The following is a 25002-nucleotide window of genomic DNA, read 5'->3' on the forward strand; positions in this document are numbered from 1 at the left end:
TCTGTCGTCATCGACGTGTCGCCTCGCCTTCTCATTGCTTTGTCCGCTACCGTTGCATCATTCACTCTTATCGCTGCCTCGCCTCTCTTACTCTAAGATATGGCCAAAATGCACAAATTTGAACTCGAGCTCGGGTCATCAATTGAATTGACGAGCCGAGCCAGTTTGGCTCGATGGCAACCCTAACTCTGTGTGTTTTGAAGTAAAATATTTTGAAGTTGGCCCACAACAAAAATTAAATTTGTAGAATAATTTTTTTTGATTATTTGATATTAGTCGAGCCCAAACTCAATCCAGCACCCCAGCCCGTCCACTTGCCTGCAAACCTTCCCTTCTCCTTCCTCTCTCGATCTCCCTCTCGCTCACGGCTCACCCTCGCTGCCTCTCGCTCTCTGCCTCCTCTTCTCTTGCTCGTCCCCTCGCGCTTGCCCTCCCTCTCTGCCTCTCTCTTGCTCTCGCTCGCCCTCGCTCTCTCTCTCTTGCTCTCGCTCGCCTTCGCCCCCACGGTCGCTCGGCCAGTCGGCCTCGCCCTCTTGCTCGCTGCCCTGGCCCCTGCCTCTGATCCCCCCCCCCAAACATCCAGATTTGCTTCATTCGAGCCCAGGTATGTTTTCTCTTCTTTCAGTTCTTTGATTCTCTCGATTGACAGCTAAATCTCGATAGTTTTTCTATTTTTCGCCCATATTTTTTTTTTACTTGTTTATGCTTGATTTGTTGTTGAAATCGCTGCCTTTTTTCAGCAAGTTTTAAGTAAGTGATTTTGTTGTTTATGCTTGATTTGTTGTGTCTGCTCGCCTATTTGACTACTACATTTAGTTAGGAACTTAGGAATTGGTGTGGCTGGAAGCCTGGAATTGTTATTGCGAATCTGTTATTGAATATTTGAATCGATCATAATAGATGTAGACTCTGTTATAGGTGAATTTTTTGTTTCAAAACCTTGTTGAGCACAAGTTTAATGAAAAATTATTGTATTGACTTTTTGGTTACATAAAAATTTTATTGCATTAACTTTTTAAATTTATGATGAAATGGAATAATTAGTCAAAAAAAAAAATATAGAGGCAGACCCAATAAGACTTTGGGAGAAACATTAAAGTTTGATATGAAGTGTATGAACTTCAATAAAGATATGACAAAAGACAAAAATACATGGAAGTTTAGAATTCATGTAGCCGACCCCATATAGTGGGATAAAGGCTGGATATGTTGTTGTTGTCATTGTAACTTTTTAAATTTCAGCCCCCCCTCCCCCAAAACCTAAATTCCTAGATCCACCCCTGTTACATGTAGAAAAATTTGACTTCTCAGCCACTCCGTCCTTGCTTAGCTTCTAGATGGCATGTGAACTTAGCAACAGAAGTCCCTAGCTTTCTAGATGAACTCATTTAAGAAGGTAATTCATGTATCACTCTGCTTTTTTAGTCACAGGATTCAGGATTGCATAGAATTGCCAGGGAAGAGCCCTCATTAGAGGTGAATGGAACAGGTTGTTTAACGAAAGATTGAAAATAATAGATAAAAAAGAAGTCATTTTGGTTTCTCTCCTCTCTACAATTTCAATGCATATAAATTGCTCCAGCAGATGCCTGTTTGAGTTATGGATGTCGAGTAGTAAGCCATCTAGCCATTACAGGTTGGAAATCTTTTCTGTATATATTTTTTTAAGTTTTAGCAGCCAAACATTGGAAAACAAGATTAACATAATGATTTTACACCTTTTTTTTTGTCATCTAAACCTATCTTACTTCAAAACTAATAGAGCCTAAATATAACGAACAAGTAAAAGAGAAAATACACAAGGAAACTTGTTGGACTTGTGTTGTCTTCTTGCTTGAGAAGATTGAGTATGATGTTTTCTTGTTGCAATAAAAGCACTGAATATCTTCCTGTTCGTGTATGGCAAGTCCAACTTTTGATTCATATAGAAGATATAATGTTAAAGCTCAAGGTTAATGCTCCTTATTACTTGGTAAAGCCCCTTACTCACTAAACAGTAAAGGAGAGAAAAATTAAAGAAAATTTCTTGGTGAGAAGCCCCCCTCTTTATTGTTTTTAAAACTAGATTCGACCTATTGCAGGGGAAGTCTCATCTCATCCAATATTATGACTCAAGCTCTACTGGCTCATTTTTCCTTGGAGAGACCAACTTATAGAAAAAAATTAAAAAAGGCTCTGAACCCAGGTTCGTTCCCATTGCAGGGAAATCTCACCTCCAATTCTTAGTCCCAGAATGAAGTTCCAAATTAACCAACTTATGATTTTCTGCATTTATATTCAGTTCATTCCTGCATGGCTCATTTTGATACCCGTCTAAATAAAATTTTGCATATTGCTTAGACAACTCACTTGCATGCTTTGTAGGCTAATCTGAATTAGATGTTGTGTCCCAGAACGTGAAGGATCATGGTGGCATTCAAAAATAGGTACATGGTAATGGAAATTTTTCTAGATCCCAATAGAGATCTTGCAGCAGAAGATCCTATTATAGTCACCCAATTTAATGTCTCAAAAGCAATCAAGGACAGTCTTCTTGAAAATTTTGGAGAGTGTGGTCTAGCTTCATCACTTGGGTCATTCCAAGGTTAGTACATGTTGCCAGCAGTTTTATCTATTTGCATATATTGTGCATTGATCTTACTCTATGAAAAACTTACTAATATGCCATGATGTATTTGGTTTGAAAATGTAATATTGCACAGTGAAGTACGTGAATCCCATCACAAAACTTTGCATCATCAGAGCCTCAAGGGAGGAGTATCAAAAAGTTTGGTCTGCAATAACCATGATTAGGAGTATTGGAAATTGCCCAGTCCTATTCAATTTATTGGATCTTAGTGGTAAGTGAAATTGCTGCAATATGCATTAAAGACTGCTCATTTGAACCTTGCACCCGTATCAAATATGGCCAAAATTTTCTTGTCATATCACAGAAGTGTCTGATTTGTTGTTTCTTATTCTTAGGGAATTGAATATTTGTTTGACATTTTTATTCTACTACTATATTATATTATGGAATGAAACTGTAACTGGTTCAATGCGATTCACACATTCCAATTCCGTGGTTTCAAGCTGGGTCGGTGCTACAGTGACCCAGTGGGTTCCCAGAACCCGCTGATGTGCCACACTGTGATTGGTCCACAAAATATTGAATGTTAAATGTTAACTAATAGGCTCCGTTTGTTTGGGGGAAAGTGTTTTCCTGAGGGAAAACAGTTTTCAAAGAAAACAATTTCTTGAAATGTTTTTATTTTTTAATTGTTTGGCTGTAACTTGAGGATTTGGGCGCTTACTGTGACCAAATAGAGAGAGAGAGAGAGAGAGACAAAGAGCTTGAGAGAGAGCCAAACGGGGAGAGAGAGAGAGACTGAACAGAGAGAGCACCGGAGAGAGAGCCCGTGATGGAGCCAGATGGCAGACAGCGACAGCGAGGCAGATGGCAGGGCAGACGGATGGCAACAGTGAGGCCGATGGACGGGGACAGCAAACACAAAAGGGGTTAATTGAGGCGCTTTAGGGCAAGGGAAAACAACTTCCCTTCTAGCATATGGGAAGTCTTTTTTCCAACTTGTGTGTTGTTTTAAGTTAGGTTTTTGGTTGAATGGAATTGGTTTTCCATTGACTTGGTGTTTTTCTGCTCCCAAACACTGGAAAATAGGAAAAGTGTTTCCTTAAAACAAACGGAGCCTAATGTTAAAATTTACTAAACCCTACCTGGGTTTGGTGAACCCACCGGGTCACCCAACATTGTTCCTTCAAGCTGCTTATTTGTAATGACTTTAGCTTCACAGAAAACTAGGCTCCGAGGGAACTGGCTCTTTATTGAAGAGCGAACAGGGAAGAAATGTATAAGAATCCCAATGTGTGCAATCTTTCCCCTGAATGTTTGCTGGGGAAGAGCTTTGATACCACATACCATGCATTATTTTAAGCGACATCATACTGATCAATCTCATCCAACAAATGCATACTTGATCATATATATTCTGCTGCATTCAAATGAGTTTTTTCTTCCTGTTTTCCCTTCTGAAATCCCAGTTTCTTTCTGTATTTAGGAAATATCAAGGCCTGTAAGAATGCAGCTCTTCAGTGTGATGAATTGAAATTTGAGCAGTACAAGCTTGTGATGGGAGATAGACTCACAGGTGACGTCAGCCAGCACATGCAGAACTGCCTTGAGAAAATTAAGACTTTGGAACACTGAAAGAAAGAGATTGTCAGTGCCCTATGTTTCAGTTTATACTAGATCGTTGGTGAGTGTTATCATTATTTCCTAACATGGTTCATGTCATCTGAACTCTCATGTATTTTTCTTGATGGAAATAAAGAATTCTATTTAATTTAGAGGATTTATTTTTTATGTTTAGTGTTTTAACTGATTTTATTATATACTTTAAGTAGTATTGGACTAGTATATTAGATAGGATTATTTTTTGTAAAAGTTCTAGTTATTATAGGCTGTAAATGTGACTGATGGGTGTAGAAAATATGATTTTGATGATGAACAGAAGTTGGGTTTTGAAAGAGCTTTAAACTCTCTCCTCCCTCTTATTTCTTCCTCCTATTCTCCTCCCTTTTCTTCTCTGTTTCTGCTGCTCCTCTTTTCTTCCTCATTGCCCCGTCTTCTTATCCTCCTCCTCATTATTATTATCTTTTACTATATATTGCATACTGTATACTGTCTACTGTTTCCTCCCTTTACGATCCTTAAATTGAGGAGAATGCCTAGCAAATAGAGGAGAGCACTGTAGTGTCCTTTCTACCAGAACAAAGTAGATGTTTACAAATTAGGCAGAGACTTAAGTTAATAAGCTACATTATGAAACTTTGGGAGAGGGTGATTGAATTGAGAAACTAAGGTGTCTTAAAAATTGATTTGGCTCCATATGCTTGCGCTAATGGAAATTATATATTTGGTGAGGTGCTTCATACAAAAGGTTTAGGATCAATAAAAAGATTTATACATGATGTGAATCATGTTATATATTTAGGAAAAAAAAAAAGAAAAAAGAAAATCATGGCAAAATAACTATAAAACCTTTAAAAAAAATTATAGAAAAAAATAAGAAATGAGTCCCAATTATTTATACACAAATTATTAGAAATTTGTCGCATGGTAGAAAAGCATGTTAGGCCTTGTGGAACTAGTGGTTGTTACTAGATGTAAGTTTTGGGGTAAATTAATTATATTTTAATTTTTGTTACCGTAATTATTAAATTTTAATTTTTATTAAAATTTAATCTTTTCATTTGATTTTTTGTCAAAATTTACTAATAAAACTAGCATGATATACATTAATATAACTGCCAAAATCATTTGATTGTGGGATTTAGTTCAATTTTAACATTTAAGTGATTTTAGAGTATATATTCATATATATCACAAAATTTAATGAAAAATCAGTAGAGAGATTAAATTTTAACGAAAGTTAAAGTTTATTTATTGTAATGACATAAATTAAAATATAATGATTAATTTATTATAAAATATAAAATGTAAGAATTAAGAGTATAACTCACCCTTTGAGATTGATATGCTAAAGGGTACGTTGATATCTAGCAAAGCAAAAAAGTTGAAAATAGACTGTGTAACTGAGAAAAAGAAAAAAAGAGGGGAAGGATATGCCTGAATTTGATATCTCAAAATGGAATCCCCACGTGCTTGAAGTGACTGTGATAAAGTAAGCCACCCTTTTATGTATAAGAACAAGAATAATGTTAAATATATATTATTTTTGTACATTTTAAGTTACATAATGAGGTATTATGACTAAAATATTCTGCGTCTCTCCGTGTGCCTCATGCGTCTTTATACGCTTCATGAGGGATATTTTTATCATTAGTACATCTTTGTGTAGTTTAAAATATACACAAAAATATATCAGTAGCATTATTCAACAAGAACAATTGATTGATGCCCTAAAACTTGCTCCTACTGCCAATCTGTGCTCTGCCAAGGGAAGTTCACGAGCCATTTACTTGTTTGATTGTTTATTTTTCATCTAACAATAGGGACAATAATATTGGTGGGCAGTCTGTGTTTGTGTCCCCAGGTGGGGTCATTGCCCTGTAGTTGGTGAGGCTGCTCATTTTCCTTCTAACATTATTGTTATGGCCTTAAAATGAAAGCTTTTCATTTTCTCTATATTTTGTCCTCTTTTTTTTTTATCTCTGTTCTATGTTTGTCGTCATCATAGTCGTTTTATCAATATGAACGTAAATATTGATTAACGAGCCAAAATAATTTTTTGACCATCTCTTATAAATTTATTCTTTTAAGAGAGAAAAACTCGACACGAACAACATAACATTCTCATTTATTCTTATATTAATAATTATTTCAAAAATAATCAACACAATTCTATGTCATCTAAGAATTTACTTCAAATATAATTATACAAAAAGAAAGACATACTTTTGCCTCTAAAATTAGGGTTTTCCTCTCTTGGCCTCTTATTTAATGGGATGGAGTGTGAATCTGACTTTGAGGGGGTGCATTCGAAGCAACTTTCCCTGACTGGTCCTTGAAACTTCGGGTTCAATTCACGGATCCATCCATGGATGGGAAATATGGGGATTGGGTCAACGTATTAAAGAAATTAGAAGACCCAATTGGATGAATGAAGTGGGGCCCGCTCTTGTTTGGTGAACTGAACTATCAATAGATAATATATCATTTTCTTTTAAAACTATTATTATTTATAAAAAAAAACTAAATTACCACTCATAACAAATTATTATTTTCAATACTTTTTATTATTTTTTGAAATAACATCTACTTCTACCATTGTTGCTTTATAGAACCATTAATTAATTAAATTATTAAAGAACAAATTATTTGTCGAGTGAGCTAATGATTCTTTAAAAAAAAAAAGTTAGTTTAACCATAATTAATAGTAGTCTATAAAATAATTTTAGAGTAGTAATAATTATTTTTTTATAAAATGATAGCAGTTTTAGAAAAAACATCTAGATGTTATAAGTTTTAAGTAATTTTTTTTAAATATTACTAATTTTTGTTTTTCAAAAGATCAAAATGAACACAAAACAACAAAAAATATTGAATTTTTTTATGTGTATAATTAGTCAAACTTATATTTTTATTTCTTTATTTTCATATTTTTTTATGTAATCACTCAATTTTTTTATTATTTTAATTACACATGAATCTATATTTTTGAATTAATTTAATATCTATACTTTAACCTTTTATTTTTGTGTCACAATTCGGACTTTTCATCATTTTGATTGGTCTATTTTATATGGATTACACCTATAAAAAAAGATGAAATAAAATGACAAAATACACATCACACTCTCTTCACGTTAATATATATGAATTAAATTAATTTAAAAATATAAATTTATAAATATAATCGAAATAATAAAAAATTTATATTATCATACAAAAAGAGATAAAAATATAAGGATTAAATTAAGTTAAGGATCATATTCAAAAATATAATTAAAATAATAAAAAATTAAAATAATTATATAAAAAATATAAAAATATAATGATAAAAATATGAATGTAACCGTACATAATTTATTTAATATAAAAGGAAAAGAGTGTGGATTAGTGGGCGTAAAAAGAAAACGTTCTCTATGAAAAGGATTCGGTGGGTTCCTTAGATTTGGCATTCCGCTTTTGCCCTCAGCCGTCAGATTCCTTAAGACAGGCGTCCACTGCGCACACGTTCATCAGCCCATCTAACACTTGCTCGATACTACAATGGAATGGAGAGTGTCAGTTCTCAGTTCTTTACGCTTTCTTCGCCTTTAACGCTTTCACTGTTTCCCTCTTTTCCTTCCACCGATTAACAGTACTATAGAGCGTTATTGAAACCCTCTCAGTGGCGAAAGAGGGGTTTTTTTATCTGTAAATTGTAAGCGAGGAGAGAGAGAGAGAGAGAGAGAGAGGAAATGGAGAAGAAGGCGATAGTGGTGTGTTCGGTTGTTGGGTTTCTAGGGCTTTTATCTGCCGTGACTGGTTTTGCAGCCGAGGCCACGAGGATTAAGGTAAATCACACCTTTACATACACACATATGTATATACATACATATATATATATATATGCGCTTCTACATTTTGCGAATGTTGTTGTCGTTCATATGTGGAGGTGGATTGATCTTCTGGTGGAATGGGTTTTTCATGGATTAATTCTTTAATCAATTATCGTCTGTTTTCAAATTGCGGCTTTTTTGGGTTGATTGGATTACCGCATGGTTGGTCTGGTTAAGATTGTGATTGGGGACAAGTTTCTGGGTGTTCTCGAGCAAAGTGATTGCTTTATTACAGGAATTCAGCAAATCCTTTATTCTTTGTTTTCTAGGAATAGTTTTTGAGGCACATTTTCCCGATTAGAAAGACGAAATTTGGGTGGTAAGAGATGTATTTTTCCATGAACTGATTGAACAGACATGATTAATTCTCTCCAGCCTTGCAGGAATAGTGCCAATGAATGTGAATTTCGTGGAAAATTTTTCCTCCCCAATATTATCTACTGTTGGAGTAATGGCTTGGCCAGCATAGATTTTGGATTGGATTCTTAGGACTATTATTAGTTATTACAGTGATTTATAGCTGGATGTTACTATATTCACGGCCTTATTGAATAAATAGGAAGGGTAGTTTATTCTTCTTTCCCTTTGCATTTATTTTTGCTGCATATTCCAACAATTCCAGTTGTAGTTCTCGTTAATCTCGCCACTGATTGATGTTTGACCCGCTCTTCCTGCTTTCTTGCAAGATTAGTAGTCAACATATCTTGAGTTATTGGTGAGAGGGCCATTGACTGGTTGCTTAGCATGCTCACCTGTTTCGGCGCATATATATATAAGAAACAAATTGATTGCTGTTATGCAGTAATCTTTTAGACACACACCTCAGTGATAGCTACATTGTTTGTTTATGCTTGATGGTACGAGTTCTGTTACCCTCCCCTTATTTATAGCTTTCCAACTTCAATTGGAGGTTCTCACATATTAAGTGGCAGCTTAGACCTTTTAACCAACATGTGGTTCTGGTTGTATCTGGTGTTCTAGCTTGCAAGATTTATCAGCCACTTTACTGTCAACTTGCAGCACAACAACAGCCCTACTAGCACAAGAAGCCTAACACAACATCAATTTGTCTGGTTATTCACAGTTCATTGATGGCACACGATGCCTTCGGGGGTTATCTTCAAACTAGCTATTTTAGTTCAGTAGACTCTTTCTTTTACAATGTGAACCCCACTTGGTAGATAGTCAACAAAACTCTTCACGCTTTTGGTTGAAACACCCCACCTAGTTGGATAAGGCTTGTGCTTCTACTTGTTCTTGTTGGTGCCTTCTGATTTTAGGATGGGGCTTATGTATACTTTCTGGCTTCAAAAGGCTTTACTTAGAAAATGTTCTGGCTTCATTTCTGGAACCTCCAATTTGATATTCAGTTATTTTGATTTATTTAGATTTTGATTTATATTTATTTTGTTGTGATAATTGTAACTTAGGGTAATTATCTTTTACCTATACCTTCCACACATTGTTCTCAATTTAGATTTGGCATCATCTGGCTTTGGTCCCACTAGTTATTGGAAGAAAAACAAAAACGAAGAGAGAAAAATTACTAAAATCTAGCATATGTAGATTCTGGTGCAATGGATTCTGACCTGTCCACATCTGTGTCCCAACAACTAGATCAAATAATACATTGTCATCAGTGTACAAAACCCAGTTGGACCAGATTAATGTGCAGACTATAGCGTTGACCCCTAGGATAGAAACTTTTTCAAAAAAACATCCTTTGGAGCCCATTATGGGAAGCATAGAAATAATTTCCCTCTTTAGGAACCATACCTCTTTTATGAACACCGAGTCAATGCTAGGTTCACTTTTGCCTGGTATGCCACCTTTAAGAGAGTATATCGATAAAGGACAAATAAGTGAAACCCTGACTGTTAAGTTATGATCACAGATTCACAGTGTGTTTGACTGTACGGGTTTTGGTCATTGGGTGACTTAAACGTAGACTTGATTTCAAATTAAGGAAGTAACAGAAGAAATGAAATTTCAGATCAATAACCAAAAAGAGGTTGAGTATCAGGTAATGAGGGAATCTATTATAGCAATTAAGGAAATTTCCAAGGATTTCTTTTTCTTCTCTTCCTTCCCTTCTGATTTCTTCTCTTTGTCTTCAGTCTTCTACAAATTTATTGGTGGTTCAGAACTAATTGGTAATTGTTTAGGTTTTCACTTCTGGCTTGTCATTAGTTAACAAATTTGAAGTTACATGCTTATCAATGTAGGAGCTTTTAGGCATGCTCCAACAGGCTTCTTGACTAAATACCATTTAAAACATTTGCATGCATGACAGAAAACAGTTCATAACATTATGTTCCCCCTTTTTTGATCACCTATTATTTACTCTCTTTCCTAGTCCATTTTTGTCATGGCTATGCAAAATGTTTAGACATAGGCATGATTTGCAAGCGTAGGTATGAACATGTAACATGTGTAGGGGCTGGCATTAAGATAGTTTTGGTTCAATCCAATAATAATAATAATAATAAATAAAATGCACCTTGGGCAATGGAGCTTAATAAGGAGCCTTTCAAATTTGATATTATTACCTTCTGTGTTTGGGGGTGAGCTGTCTATTACAATATGTATGCTGGTTTCACAAAAACTCAGCAGTTTTCTGACAGTGGGCTGTTAATTAACTCACTAATATGCATCACAAGTTGATTATGGAATTTGTAAGTAATACCTAATATTGCTTTTCTTTTTAATTGTTTTACCCATCTCCTTTTACATTCTCAACTTCAATGGTTGTGGAAATAGTTAGAGTTTACTTCCTAGGTGGTTAATATCTCCTATTCAGCCAGAGGAGTATTCTGTTTGTATTGGTATGTGTTGTTTATTATCCTGTAGAGCTACTTGATACTGGAAGCTACAAATACGATAGATGGTTTCAGGTAATTTATTGGGGAGAGAGAGAGGATCTCAGACTCTCTTTTTTTTTTTTTTTGCAGGGTTCTCAGGTTCAATTTACTGGTCCTACCTGTGTATACCCCAGCAGTCCAGCTTTGGGTCTTGGATTAACTGCAGCTGTGGCTCTTATGGTTGCTCAAATCATCATTAATGTTACAACGGGGTGCATGTGTTGCAAAAAAGGTGCTCATCAATCAAATTCTAACTGGACGGTGGCGCTAGTCTGCTTTGTTGTCTCGTGGTAACTCTCAACCCAACTCAGTGACAAATCTGAAATCCACATTTTCCTGTCTTTAAGGTGATTTCGTGAAACAATAAATGAATATGGGTCAACAGCACATATATGCGAACATTTAGATATTCTACATTACCTAGCCAAAATATATATACACGCGCGCCTGCGCACACTACAATCATAGCGTGGCTATCTCTTGGTTGGTGCAGCCCTCATCTTCCGCCAAGACAACATGGATTCTAAGCACTGTTGAAACAATACTTCTGTCATCGATATAAAATGTTTGTGTGTTCCATACGAATCAATGGATCATTGTGTTGGAATAATTTACACAGTCAATGTTTCTGCCTAGAACTGTGGTTTCTACATTTGACATTCTAGTTTCTATTGACGAGCTGGCTGTATATCATTTGTTCAGGTTCACATTTGTCATAGCATTCCTTCTGTTACTGACGGGTGCAGCACTGAACGACCAACACGGCGAAGAGACCATGTACTTTGGCAACTACTACTGCTATGTGGTGAAGCCCGGAGTCTTTGCTGGGGCTGCTGTACTGTCCCTTGCCAGCGTGATTCTCGGGATAGTGTACTATCTTGCTTTGAGCTCTGAGAAGAACAGCGATCCCTTGTGGCGCGGGCCTCCTCCTCCGCCCGATCAAAGCAGCATAGCAATGGGACAACCATGCCCTCCGCCAAATGCCCATGCCCATGCCCAAGCCCAAGCTCCAGTTTTTGTACATGAAGACACATATATGAGGCGGCAATTTACTTGATTGTTTTGACAAATCATCCTGAAATCACATTAGGACATGCCATGGCTTATAAAGATAGATACCTTATTTATGAAGAAGAAGAGGAAGAGGTTGGGGAAGAGGTGGAAGTGCCTCTCCTGCACTGTGGCTTGTTTGTTAGAGCTTCTAAAATCAATGTTTTTCACCTCTTGAATAGGCTAGGATACGGCGTGTAATGTTTTGAAGATGATGTGTCTCTGTTACATAGTTCACTTGAATGAAGCTCATCTTATTGTTGGTGTGGTTTGTTGTTTGATGTTTGTCCATAGTTAATGGTTAGGTGTGGAAATTCATGAATTGGGAATTGGGTTACTTTTTCATTTTTTTCTCTCTTGACGAGTCACCATTTTTGTCAGCAATGTACTTGGTCTTTCATCTTTATTCCTGTCGCATAATAAGTATTCATCTGATATTTATTACTTGATTAATTTATATATATATATATATACACACAAAAATAATTTGTAATAAATAGAACTTAAAAGTGACATTAACATATCAGCTGTCATTATTCTGAGAAACAAATACGCACAATGAGTAGATGTTGAATTAGGAACAATCCTTTCAAAGTCAAAACAAATTTGAATTTCAAAAGGAACCATTTAGACTACCTAACTTGAATGAACCCAAAACAAAATTTGGGTACCAAAAGATAGGGAAGTGCAAGTGCACAATCTGATTTGGGAGAATTTAGAAACTATAAATCTTAAAGCATGTCTTGAATATTATCATCTCCAATGTCTACAAAGGTCTCAACTATTTTGCAGCTGCTTTTCTTTTTGTTTAGTCCAACATCCTCCAAACCTCTCCATTTTCCCAGTTCCATTTTCCTTCTCTTATCTTTCTGATGCTTTTCTTTAATCTATAACACAAATTTTTCAGAAAAATCATTGTATAAGATATATATGTTACATGGATATCCTCTTGACACTTTTTACATTATTCCCCAACCCTAACTATATTATAGGAATCGCATACGACCTGCACAGTTGATAGGCAAAGCACAAGTAGAACTTGTTACCAACCAAGACAGAGTCTATCACAGCCTCCATTGGTATAAAGCAGACTCGAACCAGTCAAACCTACAAAAATGAAGAAGAAGAAGAAGAACGAAAAGTATTTGATATGAAGATGAGGGCGTTTAGATTAGATAAATAAGGCCATTGGAGTTTTCTAAAGAGCACACGCATGTCCGGAAGTCATTAGTCATCGTCATATGAAACATGAGAGCTGCTAGTGCAGCCAGCCGCCTCAGGGTCCTCTGCTCCACAACAGTCATAGAACTTGGCAGCATAAGGAGGATCGTCTGGTCCCAATTCATAGTATCTACAAGAACATGAAAGCAGAGAATATGAATGTGGGTGCGCGCAGGACGGTCATGTTAGCATGTGTCAACAAGGAAAGTGATTCAACAGTAAAAGGCCAAACCCAATAGAATCCTCCTAAATCGCAACAATACAAATCTTCAATAAGAAAGAGCTGCTAGTTTAACATATTTGGGGATCTCATTTTCAGAGAGAGACAGAAACAATTTAAACCAAACAGACAAAAAAGAAACTAAAAGAACAACAAAATACAATTAAAAAAAATGATATTAAAATGATTAGTCTTTTCTGCCTCTACCCTATTTCCCATTTTGGATACCCTGTACACGTGCAAGTCTTATACCAAACGGAACAGACCAAATCATATAGCAGGATAAAAGCAGGGCATAAAACTTTTATAAGGTGAAATAGAGATGAACAACTTAGTTCCACAACAGATGTGGGAAATGCAACCCTGCATAAAGGGGAAAACATTTAGTACAGCCTTTATCATAACCCCATAATCAAGCAAGCCTTGCAATCCAGAACCATGTTCCCACCAGCCTAGATACTTGACTATGATTTACGCTGCCGGCCGTTCAAAAAAAAACCAACAATATATCAAGTATTAATCCCACTATGTGAAGTCAGTTACTTGAGTTTTAGCTTACCAATCATTTCTATTTATAGCCTTATCTTCTATAAGGCCTTTATAACTTATATCATATTTAAACATCTCTTATTTTTTATCTTTTTGGGTCTTTCTCTACTCCCTTTGCTAAAAACTTGTTCCATTTAACTCTCTTCACAAATGCTTATATTGATCTTCTTTTCATATAACCAAACCATCTAAATGGTGTCTCCAAATCTTATTTTTAATAGAAGTCACTCTAACCTTATTGCAAGTAACATCATTTTTAATTTTATCTTTTTCTTGTATGGTCATTCATCCATCATAACATCCTCATCTTCATTGCATTTATATTTTGGAGATGTTGGTGCTTTACCATTTAACATTCTGCATACAAACAAAACTGGTTTTATAGCTGTTTTAAAAATTTTCCTTTTAGTTTTAACAGAATTTTACTATCACGTAACCATTGGATGCACTTTTCTATTTTAATCACCCTATCTTAATTCTATGAGCAACATCTTTATTAATCTCCCTATCTTTTTGGATGATTATCCAAGATATCTGAACTAATATTTTTTTGAAATGACTTGATATTCAAGGTTTACTATATCCACACTTGTATTTTATTAAAATACATTTCATATTCATATATTCAGTTTTTAATCTGCTTAACTTAAAACCTAAAACCTCTAGATTCTAAACTGTAGACAGCAAGAAGTCCCTTTGTCTTGTGGGTTTGAGCTAGATGGTGATAGAGATCATCGACTACAAATGGAAATTCATCACAGTTCTAATGAGAAGGTTATTTCAACCATAGATTGTAATGTCTAACAACATACTTGGGTTGTAAGTCACTCACTCTTGTATTTAAGTTATTAATAGTGATTGTTAGATCTGGTTACATATTGGTTCATTGTTTTTCTCACTTCACTTGGGTTTACACACCTTCAAAGATACGTTTGTGTACTGTACTTTTGTGTTACTTATAATTATTGCTTCCACAGTAGGAAACTACTTACACTATACACGATTTAACTTTGAATTCATAGGCCACATATCAATTGATATCAAAGTTAATCCCTAATATTAAATGATTTAATTTTTTTTTAATCTCTTTGCTCCTTCATTTCAAACAAAAACCTAAAGCCACCAAGTTCTCGACTAAATGGACCATGAAGGGAAAACCCCATAAAGATGTTTATAGCAATATTTTAAATTAATAAGACAATCATAACATGTGCGCATTATCATGATAGTGCATAAAAATTTCAGTATATGACCACCTTATACTTTCTAATTGGATATGTATCTATTTGACATACAATAAATTAATTTGACTGAGATCAAAAAGAAGTTAGCTGACCCCACTTAGTGGGATTAAACCTTGAATGTTAAGCTTAGTCTTAAGTCTTTTGTTTGGTCAGAACAAAATACTTTGTGGAAATGCTTGGATCCTGGATTTGAGGAGGAAAGCAAAAAGAAAGGGAAGACATAGGGTAAAAAAGAAGCCTAAGGATAGCTATTTGTATCTTGTTTTTTCTTGGTCAGGAGAACTGGGAATGAATGTGATATGATGATAAAGGATGCTCAAGAAGAAGCTGTTGCCAGGGATGCTACTTCCAGAAGAGGAGGTGCTGGAACCAATGCTGCTCAAGAGGAAGAAGCTATTGCTATGGCCAAGGAAAGAAAATCCAGGAAGAAAAGGATCCTCTAAAGGAAGTGATGCACATGGTAGCTGGAGGAAGAGAGGTAGCCAAGAGCAAGATGGATAGTTCCAAGAAAGGAAGACAACTGGAAGCAATAGCTAAAGCTCGAACAGTGGCAGATTAGCTGGACAAGTTCTGGAGCAGGATTACAACATAGGTAGAGATGCAGAGCAGAAGAAGCCAATTAGTTGGCTTTGCCAGACATTTCAATTAGAAGCCATCGGTATTTATAGGTTACTCTCTTGTATAACCTCAGCGAAGGTAGTTAAGATCAGAGAAGATGTATAAAAGGTGGATCTCATCTTATTGTATTAAAAGGTTAATGAATGATTTTTTTTTTTTTTTTTTCAATTGATTGCCTCCACTCTCTTCCATCTTCCGAAACTCACATTCTCTCAAATCTCCCTTATCTCCTTCCCATTCCATGAGTTGATCACAGACCCATACCAGTGATATCGGCACCCACCAGAATGGATGAGTATTTGTATTAAAAAAAAAAAACACGTTTTCTCCAGTTGTCCCAACAAACAATACAAGTACAAGTAATTTGATCATCTTTTCCCTTGGTAAATCCATAATCCAAACATGGCTTTGCCTTTGAATCTTACTTCATTCATTAATTGGAATTTGGAACATCTCATCCCAGGCTAGTAATGCAGAAAATTAAAAATTATTACAGCTGGCCTACTTCCCTCAACCAAGAGACAGAAATAAAAAAAAAAAAAAATAGATAAACGAAATGGGGAAAGAAGCTCTCCCTTAACCAAATCAAATTTCTAGGGATTTTGCCCTGGGTACGACACGAATTCATCTATCAATTCAATTCTATAACTGCAAATTCAGAAACACAAAGTAAAATAACCAACAAACTGCGCATGAGATCACGACACGCGAATCCGATCGTGATCTTAAGAGGTTGAAACAGAAAGAAGTGATGGTCATGATACCTTCTCTGATCGTCATGGCGACGGCAAACGAAGAACGAAGGATGATAGCGGCAAGAAGAGGAGCTGTTAGAGGAAGGACTGTAGATTTGTTTGCACCTCTTGCATACTCTTACTACTTCCTTCTTCTCGGCGTCTCCCTTCTCCATATCTTCCACCGCTCTGCTACTGAATTCCTCCATGATTCCTCGCCACTCGCCCACTTCAATCCGATGATCTGATCGAACCAGAAAATCAACAGTTTGGGCCTCTTTCTATTGGGCCTGCCTTCGTGAAGATTTATTATCCTAATGGGTTGTAAATCATTTTTTTATTTTTAAGTGTATAAAACAATAGGGAAATTTTTTTGGCAAATTTGAAGTTTTAAAATTTTATTTAAATTTATATTATTGATAAAAAAATACTATTTTATTTTATTCTTTTTTAAATAATGTAGTTATCACCTTTTTTTTACATTATTTAAATAGAGTTATCAATTCTAATTACTAATCATATTAGACTTCTCATATGACTATTAGCTAATAAACATCCATAGCGATATCACTATTTTGGGCATGATAAATATTATTTCTTGTTATCTTGTTTGAGATGAGATTATAAATACTTTATTTGAGTGTAAATGATTATCTTCCAATAATTCATAATTGATAAGAAAAAAACATCTACTTATTTATCTTCATAACTGTGTTACTATCTATAATTCATAACATAAATTATAGATACTTACTCTATGCTTGACATTACAGATCATGGAGATGTTATGTTCTTGATTAACAAATTAAGTACAACATAAAATAGTTTTTAGTTTTTAATCCCTTAATTTTATAACATAAATTTTTTATTTAAAAGTGTTAATTAGTGAAGAACCATTGATTTAATCAGTGGGTAATGGGTATTATAATTAAAGAAGAATTTGTTAGACATATGAAACAGAAGGCCTTGTATGAGCCAACACCCTTGCCAATTAGAATGGTAAAAACTCTCGTTTTCTTCAAACAATTTCATGTTTGAAAAGATGACAAATTTTACGTTACTTCTTTTATAATTGCGTCGCATTTTATTATGTATGTATTCCGCCCTTTATCGACGCAGATTATCAACATCAAACATTAATATCTTCACGTGTGAGATACAAGATTTGAATGCATCCTATCTTCCACCCATCCTAAATGCTAAATGCTTGATCCGCCCAGCTTGCTGCTCATCTTCATCTGCTTCTACTAACTGAAAGAACACCTCAAGTTAATTGTCTTCTTCCACTTCCCATAACATCCAGGATTGGGCTTCTATCACTTATGTTCATTTCTGATGCTTCCAAGCCACTGTGAGACTGGCCATACTGCTGAGGGCGCGCAGTGCGGCCGTCGCTCCAGTTGGAGGAAGATTGGTCGTTGTTTCGGGACTCTGCCAACATTCGGAAATAGGCGTGCGGACCCCAACCTGCATCCAGGATGAAGATAGAAGAGAACTAAGAACTGCAAATGAGTAGTGAGATGCTAGTACAGATTGATCTGCGACTTCTATCTTGTTCTAATATGAGAGGGACAAAAGAAAGACGTGAAACTGAACCGCCATGAAAAAAACAGGCTGACAGCATTGCTAATTTGTTATGGTACGAGAATATGGTACTTGAGACAGCATACTTAATTGAATTAACAGGAGTCAGAACAGCTCAAACAGATCGATTAAAATAGAAACTGAAAGGCGGAAACAAGTCTTTCTCAAATGAAATTAGGTGCTTTCTGGTAAACTAACACTGTATTACTAGCTTGCCCGCCAACTAGATATAGGCAAAGATAGGACAGGGTTGCTAGACATGAGTGCTCAAGTTCGAACTAGAGTCTAAATTCCCAAGAGTATTTTGCTGTTGCTTAATTTTGACCGTGAAAGAAACAAAGGCACAAATTGGAGATCTCGATGGGGACACATGCCAAAGCATATATAATATGAGAAAAATTATTCAAATAGAAACAAATAAACAAGCAATTTGAAATTTAACTATAGGCTTAAATAACAGAGATTAAAAATGCAAGCATATCCTCTTTCATTTCCTCAATTTCTGATATGCTGGAATTTATATTGAACATGCATCTGGGCGTCAGTACCATATATTTGTATTACAGTCATAGGTGGGAAAGAAAACACAAGATTAAAATTAATAATCGAGTATAGAACAGGAAGGAAATACCATCTACTTCATATGGAGGTGGGAAAAATTGTAAGTAACAAAATGAAGCCACGGTCAGCCCTGCAATGAGAGAGAGAGATAAAGAAGAGGTGAAAAGGGAAGAATATTATAATGACAAGCAGCAGTCTGAACAACAGAGGATTAAGGGTAGAACTATTGATAAATCATAGACCTATAATTCCTCCAGCAAATACATCTTGCCAGTGATGCCAATAGTCATCCACTCGTGAAATTCCAACCAAAGCTGCAACAAGCAACGGCAAAAAAATGATACAAAGCTTTGCAACATGGCCCCTACGATCAAATGCCCGAATTTTCCCTGATAAATACCATGAGAGAAAACCCAAGCCAGCAAAAGACCCTACATGTCAACAACACAAATTCTGGTAAGGTTGTGATTTGATGTACAAAGAACAATCATAGTAACTATGACAAATGCACAAAGATGGCACTTGTTTTTGCAGATTCTGCATGTATAAACACAAGAAAAAGAAAGAAGCAAAAGAATGCTATTAGAAAATTATGTTCTGAAGATACTCAGTTTTATGACAGCACATGGTGGACATTTACATAGAGCTAGAGAGAAATTGTCTTTTTTAAGTTTAGTCTAGTCAAAGTGAATATTCACATTCCATGAGAAGTGAATCATAAAATTCAACAGATTCTTTTGAATCTATGTAAACACTTTGAATCAGTAAATATCCAAAGACCCTGATATAGGTTAGGGGAAAACCAATTAGTGTGGGAGTAATGTTAACTGTAAGCTGTGTATAACAATGTAAAGCATTTCATTTACAGTAATAATTAGCTCTATTTAAAGTTGTATGCTTGACTTCCTTGACCTTTATCCTCTCCTCTCAGCACCTTCCAAATATAGCCAGATTCAGATTGACATAACTTTCCACCCCCAGCCTCTCAGTCTTCTACCTAAGTCTATCTGGGTGATGGTTAAGCAACTGTTATATGTGATCAAAGCTCATCTTGCCTAGTGAAAATAGTATTAGCTGATAATATCATATCCTAATGCCATGACCTGTAAGTACATCGCTATACCTGCCCACATGATTATGCAAGTCACCTCCCATCAAGGCAAATGACGTTGCCATTTACATCCATATTCCATATATTCAAAATGAGAAAACTCACTAAAATAAAAGCTCCATTTGTTTTGATGTAAAATGTTTTTTGGTAAAATACTTCAATTATTTTTTGGTGTTTGAATAGAAAAAAAAAGGTACAACATTTAAAAAAAAAAACATTTCACATCTAAATATAAAAAATAGCACAAAAAAATTGTTAAATTATTTTTTTCTTTGACACCAGAATTAAAATCTCACTATTCTGATGAAGAATGACAATTATACAAGCAAAAATATTGACAATTTTAGTGTTTGACCTTTTTAACATAAAATATATCTTTTTGTATAAAATCCTTTTAAGCATAAGCATTTTTCCGAACTATAATCTAAAAAAGATTATGTTATAATACAAAACATGTGAAATTAAATCAAGAATTAAAAAATATAGGACAGTTTTTATTTTTTCGTGAGAAGCAGGTTGATACGAGAATGCCTTAACATAGGGTATTTTTATATAATGGATTCAGTTGAATACTAGATCCAATTGGATTGACTGAGATCTGACTCAACTATAAATGGATCAGTTAGATCTGGATCTGGTTTACATGTAAATAGATTGGACTTTATTGGTTGGATCCAGGTCGAATCTGAATATCAGAGACGGTCCATTAACTGTCCTATTTTAGAAGGGTATGTGCTTCTTAGTTGATATATTGCACCATACAACATAGCTAACCTTATTAACAAACCTAAAGATTTTTTCTTCAACTTTCCAATAATTTGACATCGACATTGTACTCCAAGAACCACTTCTTAGTTTCCCAACCCATTCCCAGTTTGTCAGGCTGCAGTCCACATTGTCCCAATCTCCCTTGTAGCTAATCCAAGATGTTGGAAGAGCCATTCTTAGCTATTTCTTGGTCATCAAGTTTCTCTATACATTCTTACTAACTAATTTCTTTTCATTTTTGGTACATATTCCTACTTCTAGTTTGCTAAAGTAGCACGCAGTACACTCTGATCCAGTGACTCCAATCAACTTCACTCAAACCCTTAGATTCAAATGTCTCGCCACACCATACCTACTTTAGTTTCATTGATTAAAATTATGCAATCTGCAAGCTGTAGAAGAAAAAGTAAGAAACAAATTGTGTGTAAAAGATATTCATTCCTGTCAAATATAGTTTTATTGCTTACAAGATGTATGGCCACTTGGGAAACTTTTGTGTCCTTCCTTGATGACACTTTTCTGTCCAGTGCACATAACATTCCTTGTAACCAGATCAAATACCTAAGCATAACATGCACCAATTTTATTAACCAATCCATAGGACACAGTGTTAAGTATAAGATTCAGGCATAATGGAAAACAATGAAAAACTAAAGCAGTTGACAAGGTAATCACCCCCTTGCCATCAGGGAAGCAACGCCAAAAGAAGTCTGGACGAGGACGACCAACAGCATCTTTGATTGCATCAGTTATAACTCCAGTTATAAGTACTGAAAACAAAAGGCCTGAACATCCAGAGAAAATAAAAAAATCAATATGAATAGTTGCTGTACAGCTACATACAAATAGCTCGGATCAGCTTAACAAAAATAGTTGAAGAAAATAGTCTACCCAAAATGGCATGATGGAAATCATAGACATCCTTCCTAATAAAGTAATACACAAGAATGACTGCAGAAGGCAACAATATAGCAAGTACCTGTTGCAAGGAAAAACCATGTATTAATGAAGTTTGTGATAGAAGACCCAGCCAAAAAAAGAAAAAACGGTGAAATGGTTTTATAAGATTCAGTGGATAACACCTGTCAAAAGTATACATACCGGAACAGCCCAAACAGGCACTGTATTGTCTTTCAGAGGATATTTTAGGTCTGTCATCAATTCCTCCCCCACAAAACGGTGAAATGGTTCTATAAGATTCAAAATGATTTCTATCACCACAAGAAGCAGAAGAATTAGCCAGTCGTGCATATGAAATCTTGCCACTTGAGCTCCATGGGATCTTATAGTATGAACACCTAATTGAATCTCTGGCATTTCACCTGTTAAATACAAACCAACATATTAGCTCAAGGGAATATTGCTTCAAAACCTAGCAAAAAAGATTAATGACCCCAGCCCACACTAACAAAATAGTTCACACCAAGCTTGCTATAATGATCATAGCGACAAAAAGGGAGCTGCAACTATCAGCAAAAGCATAAAAATATAATTCGCCCCCATGCTTCTAATTTCAAACACAATCACGGCCTCTGCTAAGCCAAAGGTCAAATCAGAGAGTTTAGGATTGTTGTTTCTTTTTCCAATTGCAATTTGAAATAAACTAACCATCAAACTTGTTCAATTATAAAATGTAGCTTACAAGGTACTGATCTGATTATGTTCATATGGAATTGGCTGACATCAAATAGAGAAGTTAACCTAGTGTCAGCCAACATTCAGCCAGCCCTGATTTCCTTTTGAGTGTAATCCCATGTTTAGCAAACAAATAACCAATAAACCCAAGTAGAATATCACTACCAGAAGTGGACTGTACAAGTTCAGATTAGGCGTAAGGAATAAGAAACTCATGCAAGAAGGGGGGATGGGTTGGGATTTGCTATAGTTTATGTTCGCAGTTTAGCTCAACCCCACTATAGCGCTTGATATTTTATTGTTGTTGACAGGGCAACTAAAAAAATTCAATTCAACATTGTTTCTCAATTTTGCAAATGCAAGATTTGAGACATCCATGTAATTACATGGGCAGACACCCCGGCACAACGAAGCCAACTATACTTTACACATGGTTTATCCTAGAAAATTAGTTCATTCTTTGGGGCCTTTCCCAATCAACAAAATGCCTAAACCCATGGATTTCCTACTTTCCACAGACCGCATTGGGCTCCAGAGAAAAATAAAACAAAATATAAACTCAATAGACGTGGTTCCCGATTCAAGACCAGGATCTGGTCTGGTGAACCATGAAACTTCCCCGATACTGCTTAATGAGATTCTTCCTTAGGCTAAGGAAACAAGTTATCTTGGCACAGTCGAACATGGCTTCTCATTTCTTGGAAACCACATGGTAACTCAAGATTCACCGTCGTAACTACTTTTCCTCGACCAGCTTTGTCAGCAACCAAACGGAGAGTAATCGGAAACCATGAGCAGCAGAGACATTTCAAGGGAATATTAAGAAGTGAACGGCATCCATCGTTTAAGTAACTTTCAAGAAGTTCAAATGAAAACGAGAAAGAGCAATTTTCGCCATTAAAGGAATCAAGAGAGAAAGCTAATGGAGAAGAAATGGTCGCAAAGGCTTCTGAGAGTGAAGTTCGAACTCACCTTCGAGAATCTGAAGAATCAGAGAAAAACGTCCGCTAAGAAAGCTTCGGCCACAGTAAGAGAGAGAGAGAGAGAGATGCGTTTTGAAAAAAATGAGAAAAAGTGACAAAAAGAAAGAGAAGTGAAGGAGATTTTTCCAAGGAAATAAAAATCATAATAAATATTTAAGATAAAATACACTCAATACTTTTAGAAAATGAATCGTATTTGGCGATCACCTTCTTTATTATTATATTCTCATACATAGGAATAAGAGTGTACACGATACGATTTGACTAGTCTAAATTATTTTCAGCAAATCAAACCGCTAATGCGATTTTCTTATCAAATCAGACCGCGGTCTGATTTGGTACGATTTATCGTGGTTTAAAAATAACTATTGATAACATATAATATATTATAAAAATATTAAAAAGAATAATTATATATTATTATAAACTTGTTATATATTATTATAAAAATATAAGATGATTTTTATAATAATAAGGGTTATAGAGGTTGTTGGGGTGATTTTTATAATAATATATTTTTTATATTTTTTTGGGCGATTTGTTTTAAACCAAACCGCCAACCATATAAACTGCAAACCGTGCGGTTTGTACAACCACCAAACCGTTTTGGACCGCAAAAAAAAAAAATCTACCGATTCAATTTGGTTTGGTCGATTTTCGCGGTGCACCGATTTTTTTGAACACCCCTACATAAGAATATTGGCTTTTGTAGCAAATTCTATTTGTTCTTTCTCGTTTTAGGTTATGAAACTTATTTTCTAACTCTAACGGGGTAGTGACTAACGTTACAAATTATTGGACAAAATTGTCATAAGTAAATAAGTTTAGGAAAATTCTATTCGCAGCCACATTTTTACTCTTCACAGCTATATTTTAATGTACCTAAAATATCCTATTTTAAAAACTCATTTTTACCCTCACAATCACTTTCTCCCTCAGCCGGTCATACGCAACCACCTACCTATTCATATTCATAACGAAGACAATGCAACAAAAAACACACACCAAATCTGATATGAAAACAAAAAAATAGATGAAAATATAAGAGTAATAGAACACATATATACACAAACACATGTATACATTGAAAATCATGTATGCACCCAATACACAAACATACACACACAGATATACACATAAATATAGAAACACACACACATATATATACGCACACAGAAGAAGCGACGGCCATGAGGGCAGCCATGGCCAGCAGAGGTGCACCCCAAACCCTAGGGTTCGAGGTGCACTAAAGGCCCCGAACACTGGGGTTTGGGGAGCCTTAATGTCCTCGAACCCCAGCGTTCAGGGCGCATCTCCAACAGCCATGGCTACCCCATGGTCGTCGCTTCCTCTCTATATATATATATATGTGTGTGTGTGTGTATGTTTGTGTTTTAACTATAAAATTATCAATTACTTATAAATCATATGCACTTACCTCTTCACTCAATAAGATCTCATTAACATATCTAATTAGAAGTTTGAGAATAACTTATTAAATAAATATTAGACCATCAGAAGAGAAAGAAGAAGTAGGAAAATGCAAATACACAAGTTCAAAAAAATGTCATTATCCATTTGAATTATTTGCAGTTGCAAAGTGATAAATTTGTCTCTCTAACAAATTAACAATTATAACCATGGCATGGAATATAGATTTAATAATTTTTTATCAATAAATATAAATATTAACTATAAAATTATCAATTACTTATGCACTTACATCTTATCTCACGAACATATCTAATTAAAAGTTCGAGAATAACTTATTAAATAAATATTAGACTCCCGATTATTTT

At 35.2% G+C, this 25002-nt stretch overlaps 4 protein-coding genes across 7 annotated transcripts; 2 read left to right on the forward strand and 2 right to left on the reverse strand.

The window, feature by feature from the left end:
* Positions 1–281: 281 nt before the first annotated feature.
* Positions 282–4344, forward strand: LOC127798481 (probable ribonuclease P/MRP protein subunit POP5). Of its 4 annotated transcripts, none has more exons than XM_052332071.1 (5): positions 282–604; positions 2082–2185; positions 2365–2584; positions 2703–2840; positions 4056–4344. In XM_052332071.1, the coding sequence occupies exons 3-5, from the start codon at positions 2407–2409 to the stop codon at positions 4202–4204; spliced, it is 465 nt and encodes a 154-aa protein (XP_052188031.1). In that variant the 5' UTR covers positions 282–604; positions 2082–2185; positions 2365–2406; the 3' UTR covers positions 4205–4344. The 4 variants fall into 4 exon arrangements, with proteins under 4 accessions (XP_052188031.1, XP_052188032.1, XP_052188029.1 ...); XM_052332072.1 differs by having other exon boundaries at positions 2394–2584; XM_052332069.1 differs by lacking the exon at positions 2082–2185.
* Positions 4345–7660: 3316 nt separating this feature from the next.
* On the forward strand, positions 7661–12254 carry LOC127797529 (protein MODIFYING WALL LIGNIN-1-like). The gene is made up of 3 exons (XM_052330513.1): positions 7661–8019; positions 11016–11215; positions 11628–12254. The coding sequence occupies exons 1-3, from the start codon at positions 7924–7926 to the stop codon at positions 11980–11982; spliced, it is 651 nt and encodes a 216-aa protein (XP_052186473.1). The 5' UTR covers positions 7661–7923; the 3' UTR covers positions 11983–12254.
* Positions 12255–13096: 842 nt separating this feature from the next.
* LOC127797530 (uncharacterized) lies at positions 13097–16826 on the reverse strand. Its single transcript, XM_052330514.1, has 2 exons — positions 16592–16826; positions 13097–13326 (listed from the first exon to the last, which is right to left on the reverse strand). Exons 1-2 carry the CDS (start codon positions 16768–16770, stop codon positions 13203–13205), a joined length of 303 nt encoding a protein of 100 aa, XP_052186474.1. The 5' UTR covers positions 16771–16826; the 3' UTR covers positions 13097–13202.
* Positions 16827–17526: 700 nt separating this feature from the next.
* LOC127797528 (lipid phosphate phosphatase 2-like) lies at positions 17527–23263 on the reverse strand. The gene is made up of 8 exons (XM_052330512.1): positions 23193–23263; positions 21687–21907; positions 21477–21564; positions 21261–21370; positions 21053–21146; positions 18949–19137; positions 18777–18836; positions 17527–18028 (listed from the first exon to the last, which is right to left on the reverse strand). The coding sequence occupies exons 2-8, from the start codon at positions 21900–21902 to the stop codon at positions 17826–17828; spliced, it is 960 nt and encodes a 319-aa protein (XP_052186472.1). The 5' UTR covers positions 21903–21907; positions 23193–23263; the 3' UTR covers positions 17527–17825.
* Between the last annotated feature and the right edge of the window lie 1739 nt (positions 23264–25002).

The sequence above is a fragment of the Diospyros lotus genome, chromosome 3 (genome assembly GCF_014633365.1).
Source record: "Diospyros lotus cultivar Yz01 chromosome 3, ASM1463336v1, whole genome shotgun sequence".
In the NCBI taxonomy this organism is placed as follows: domain Eukaryota; kingdom Viridiplantae; phylum Streptophyta; class Magnoliopsida; order Ericales; family Ebenaceae; genus Diospyros; species Diospyros lotus.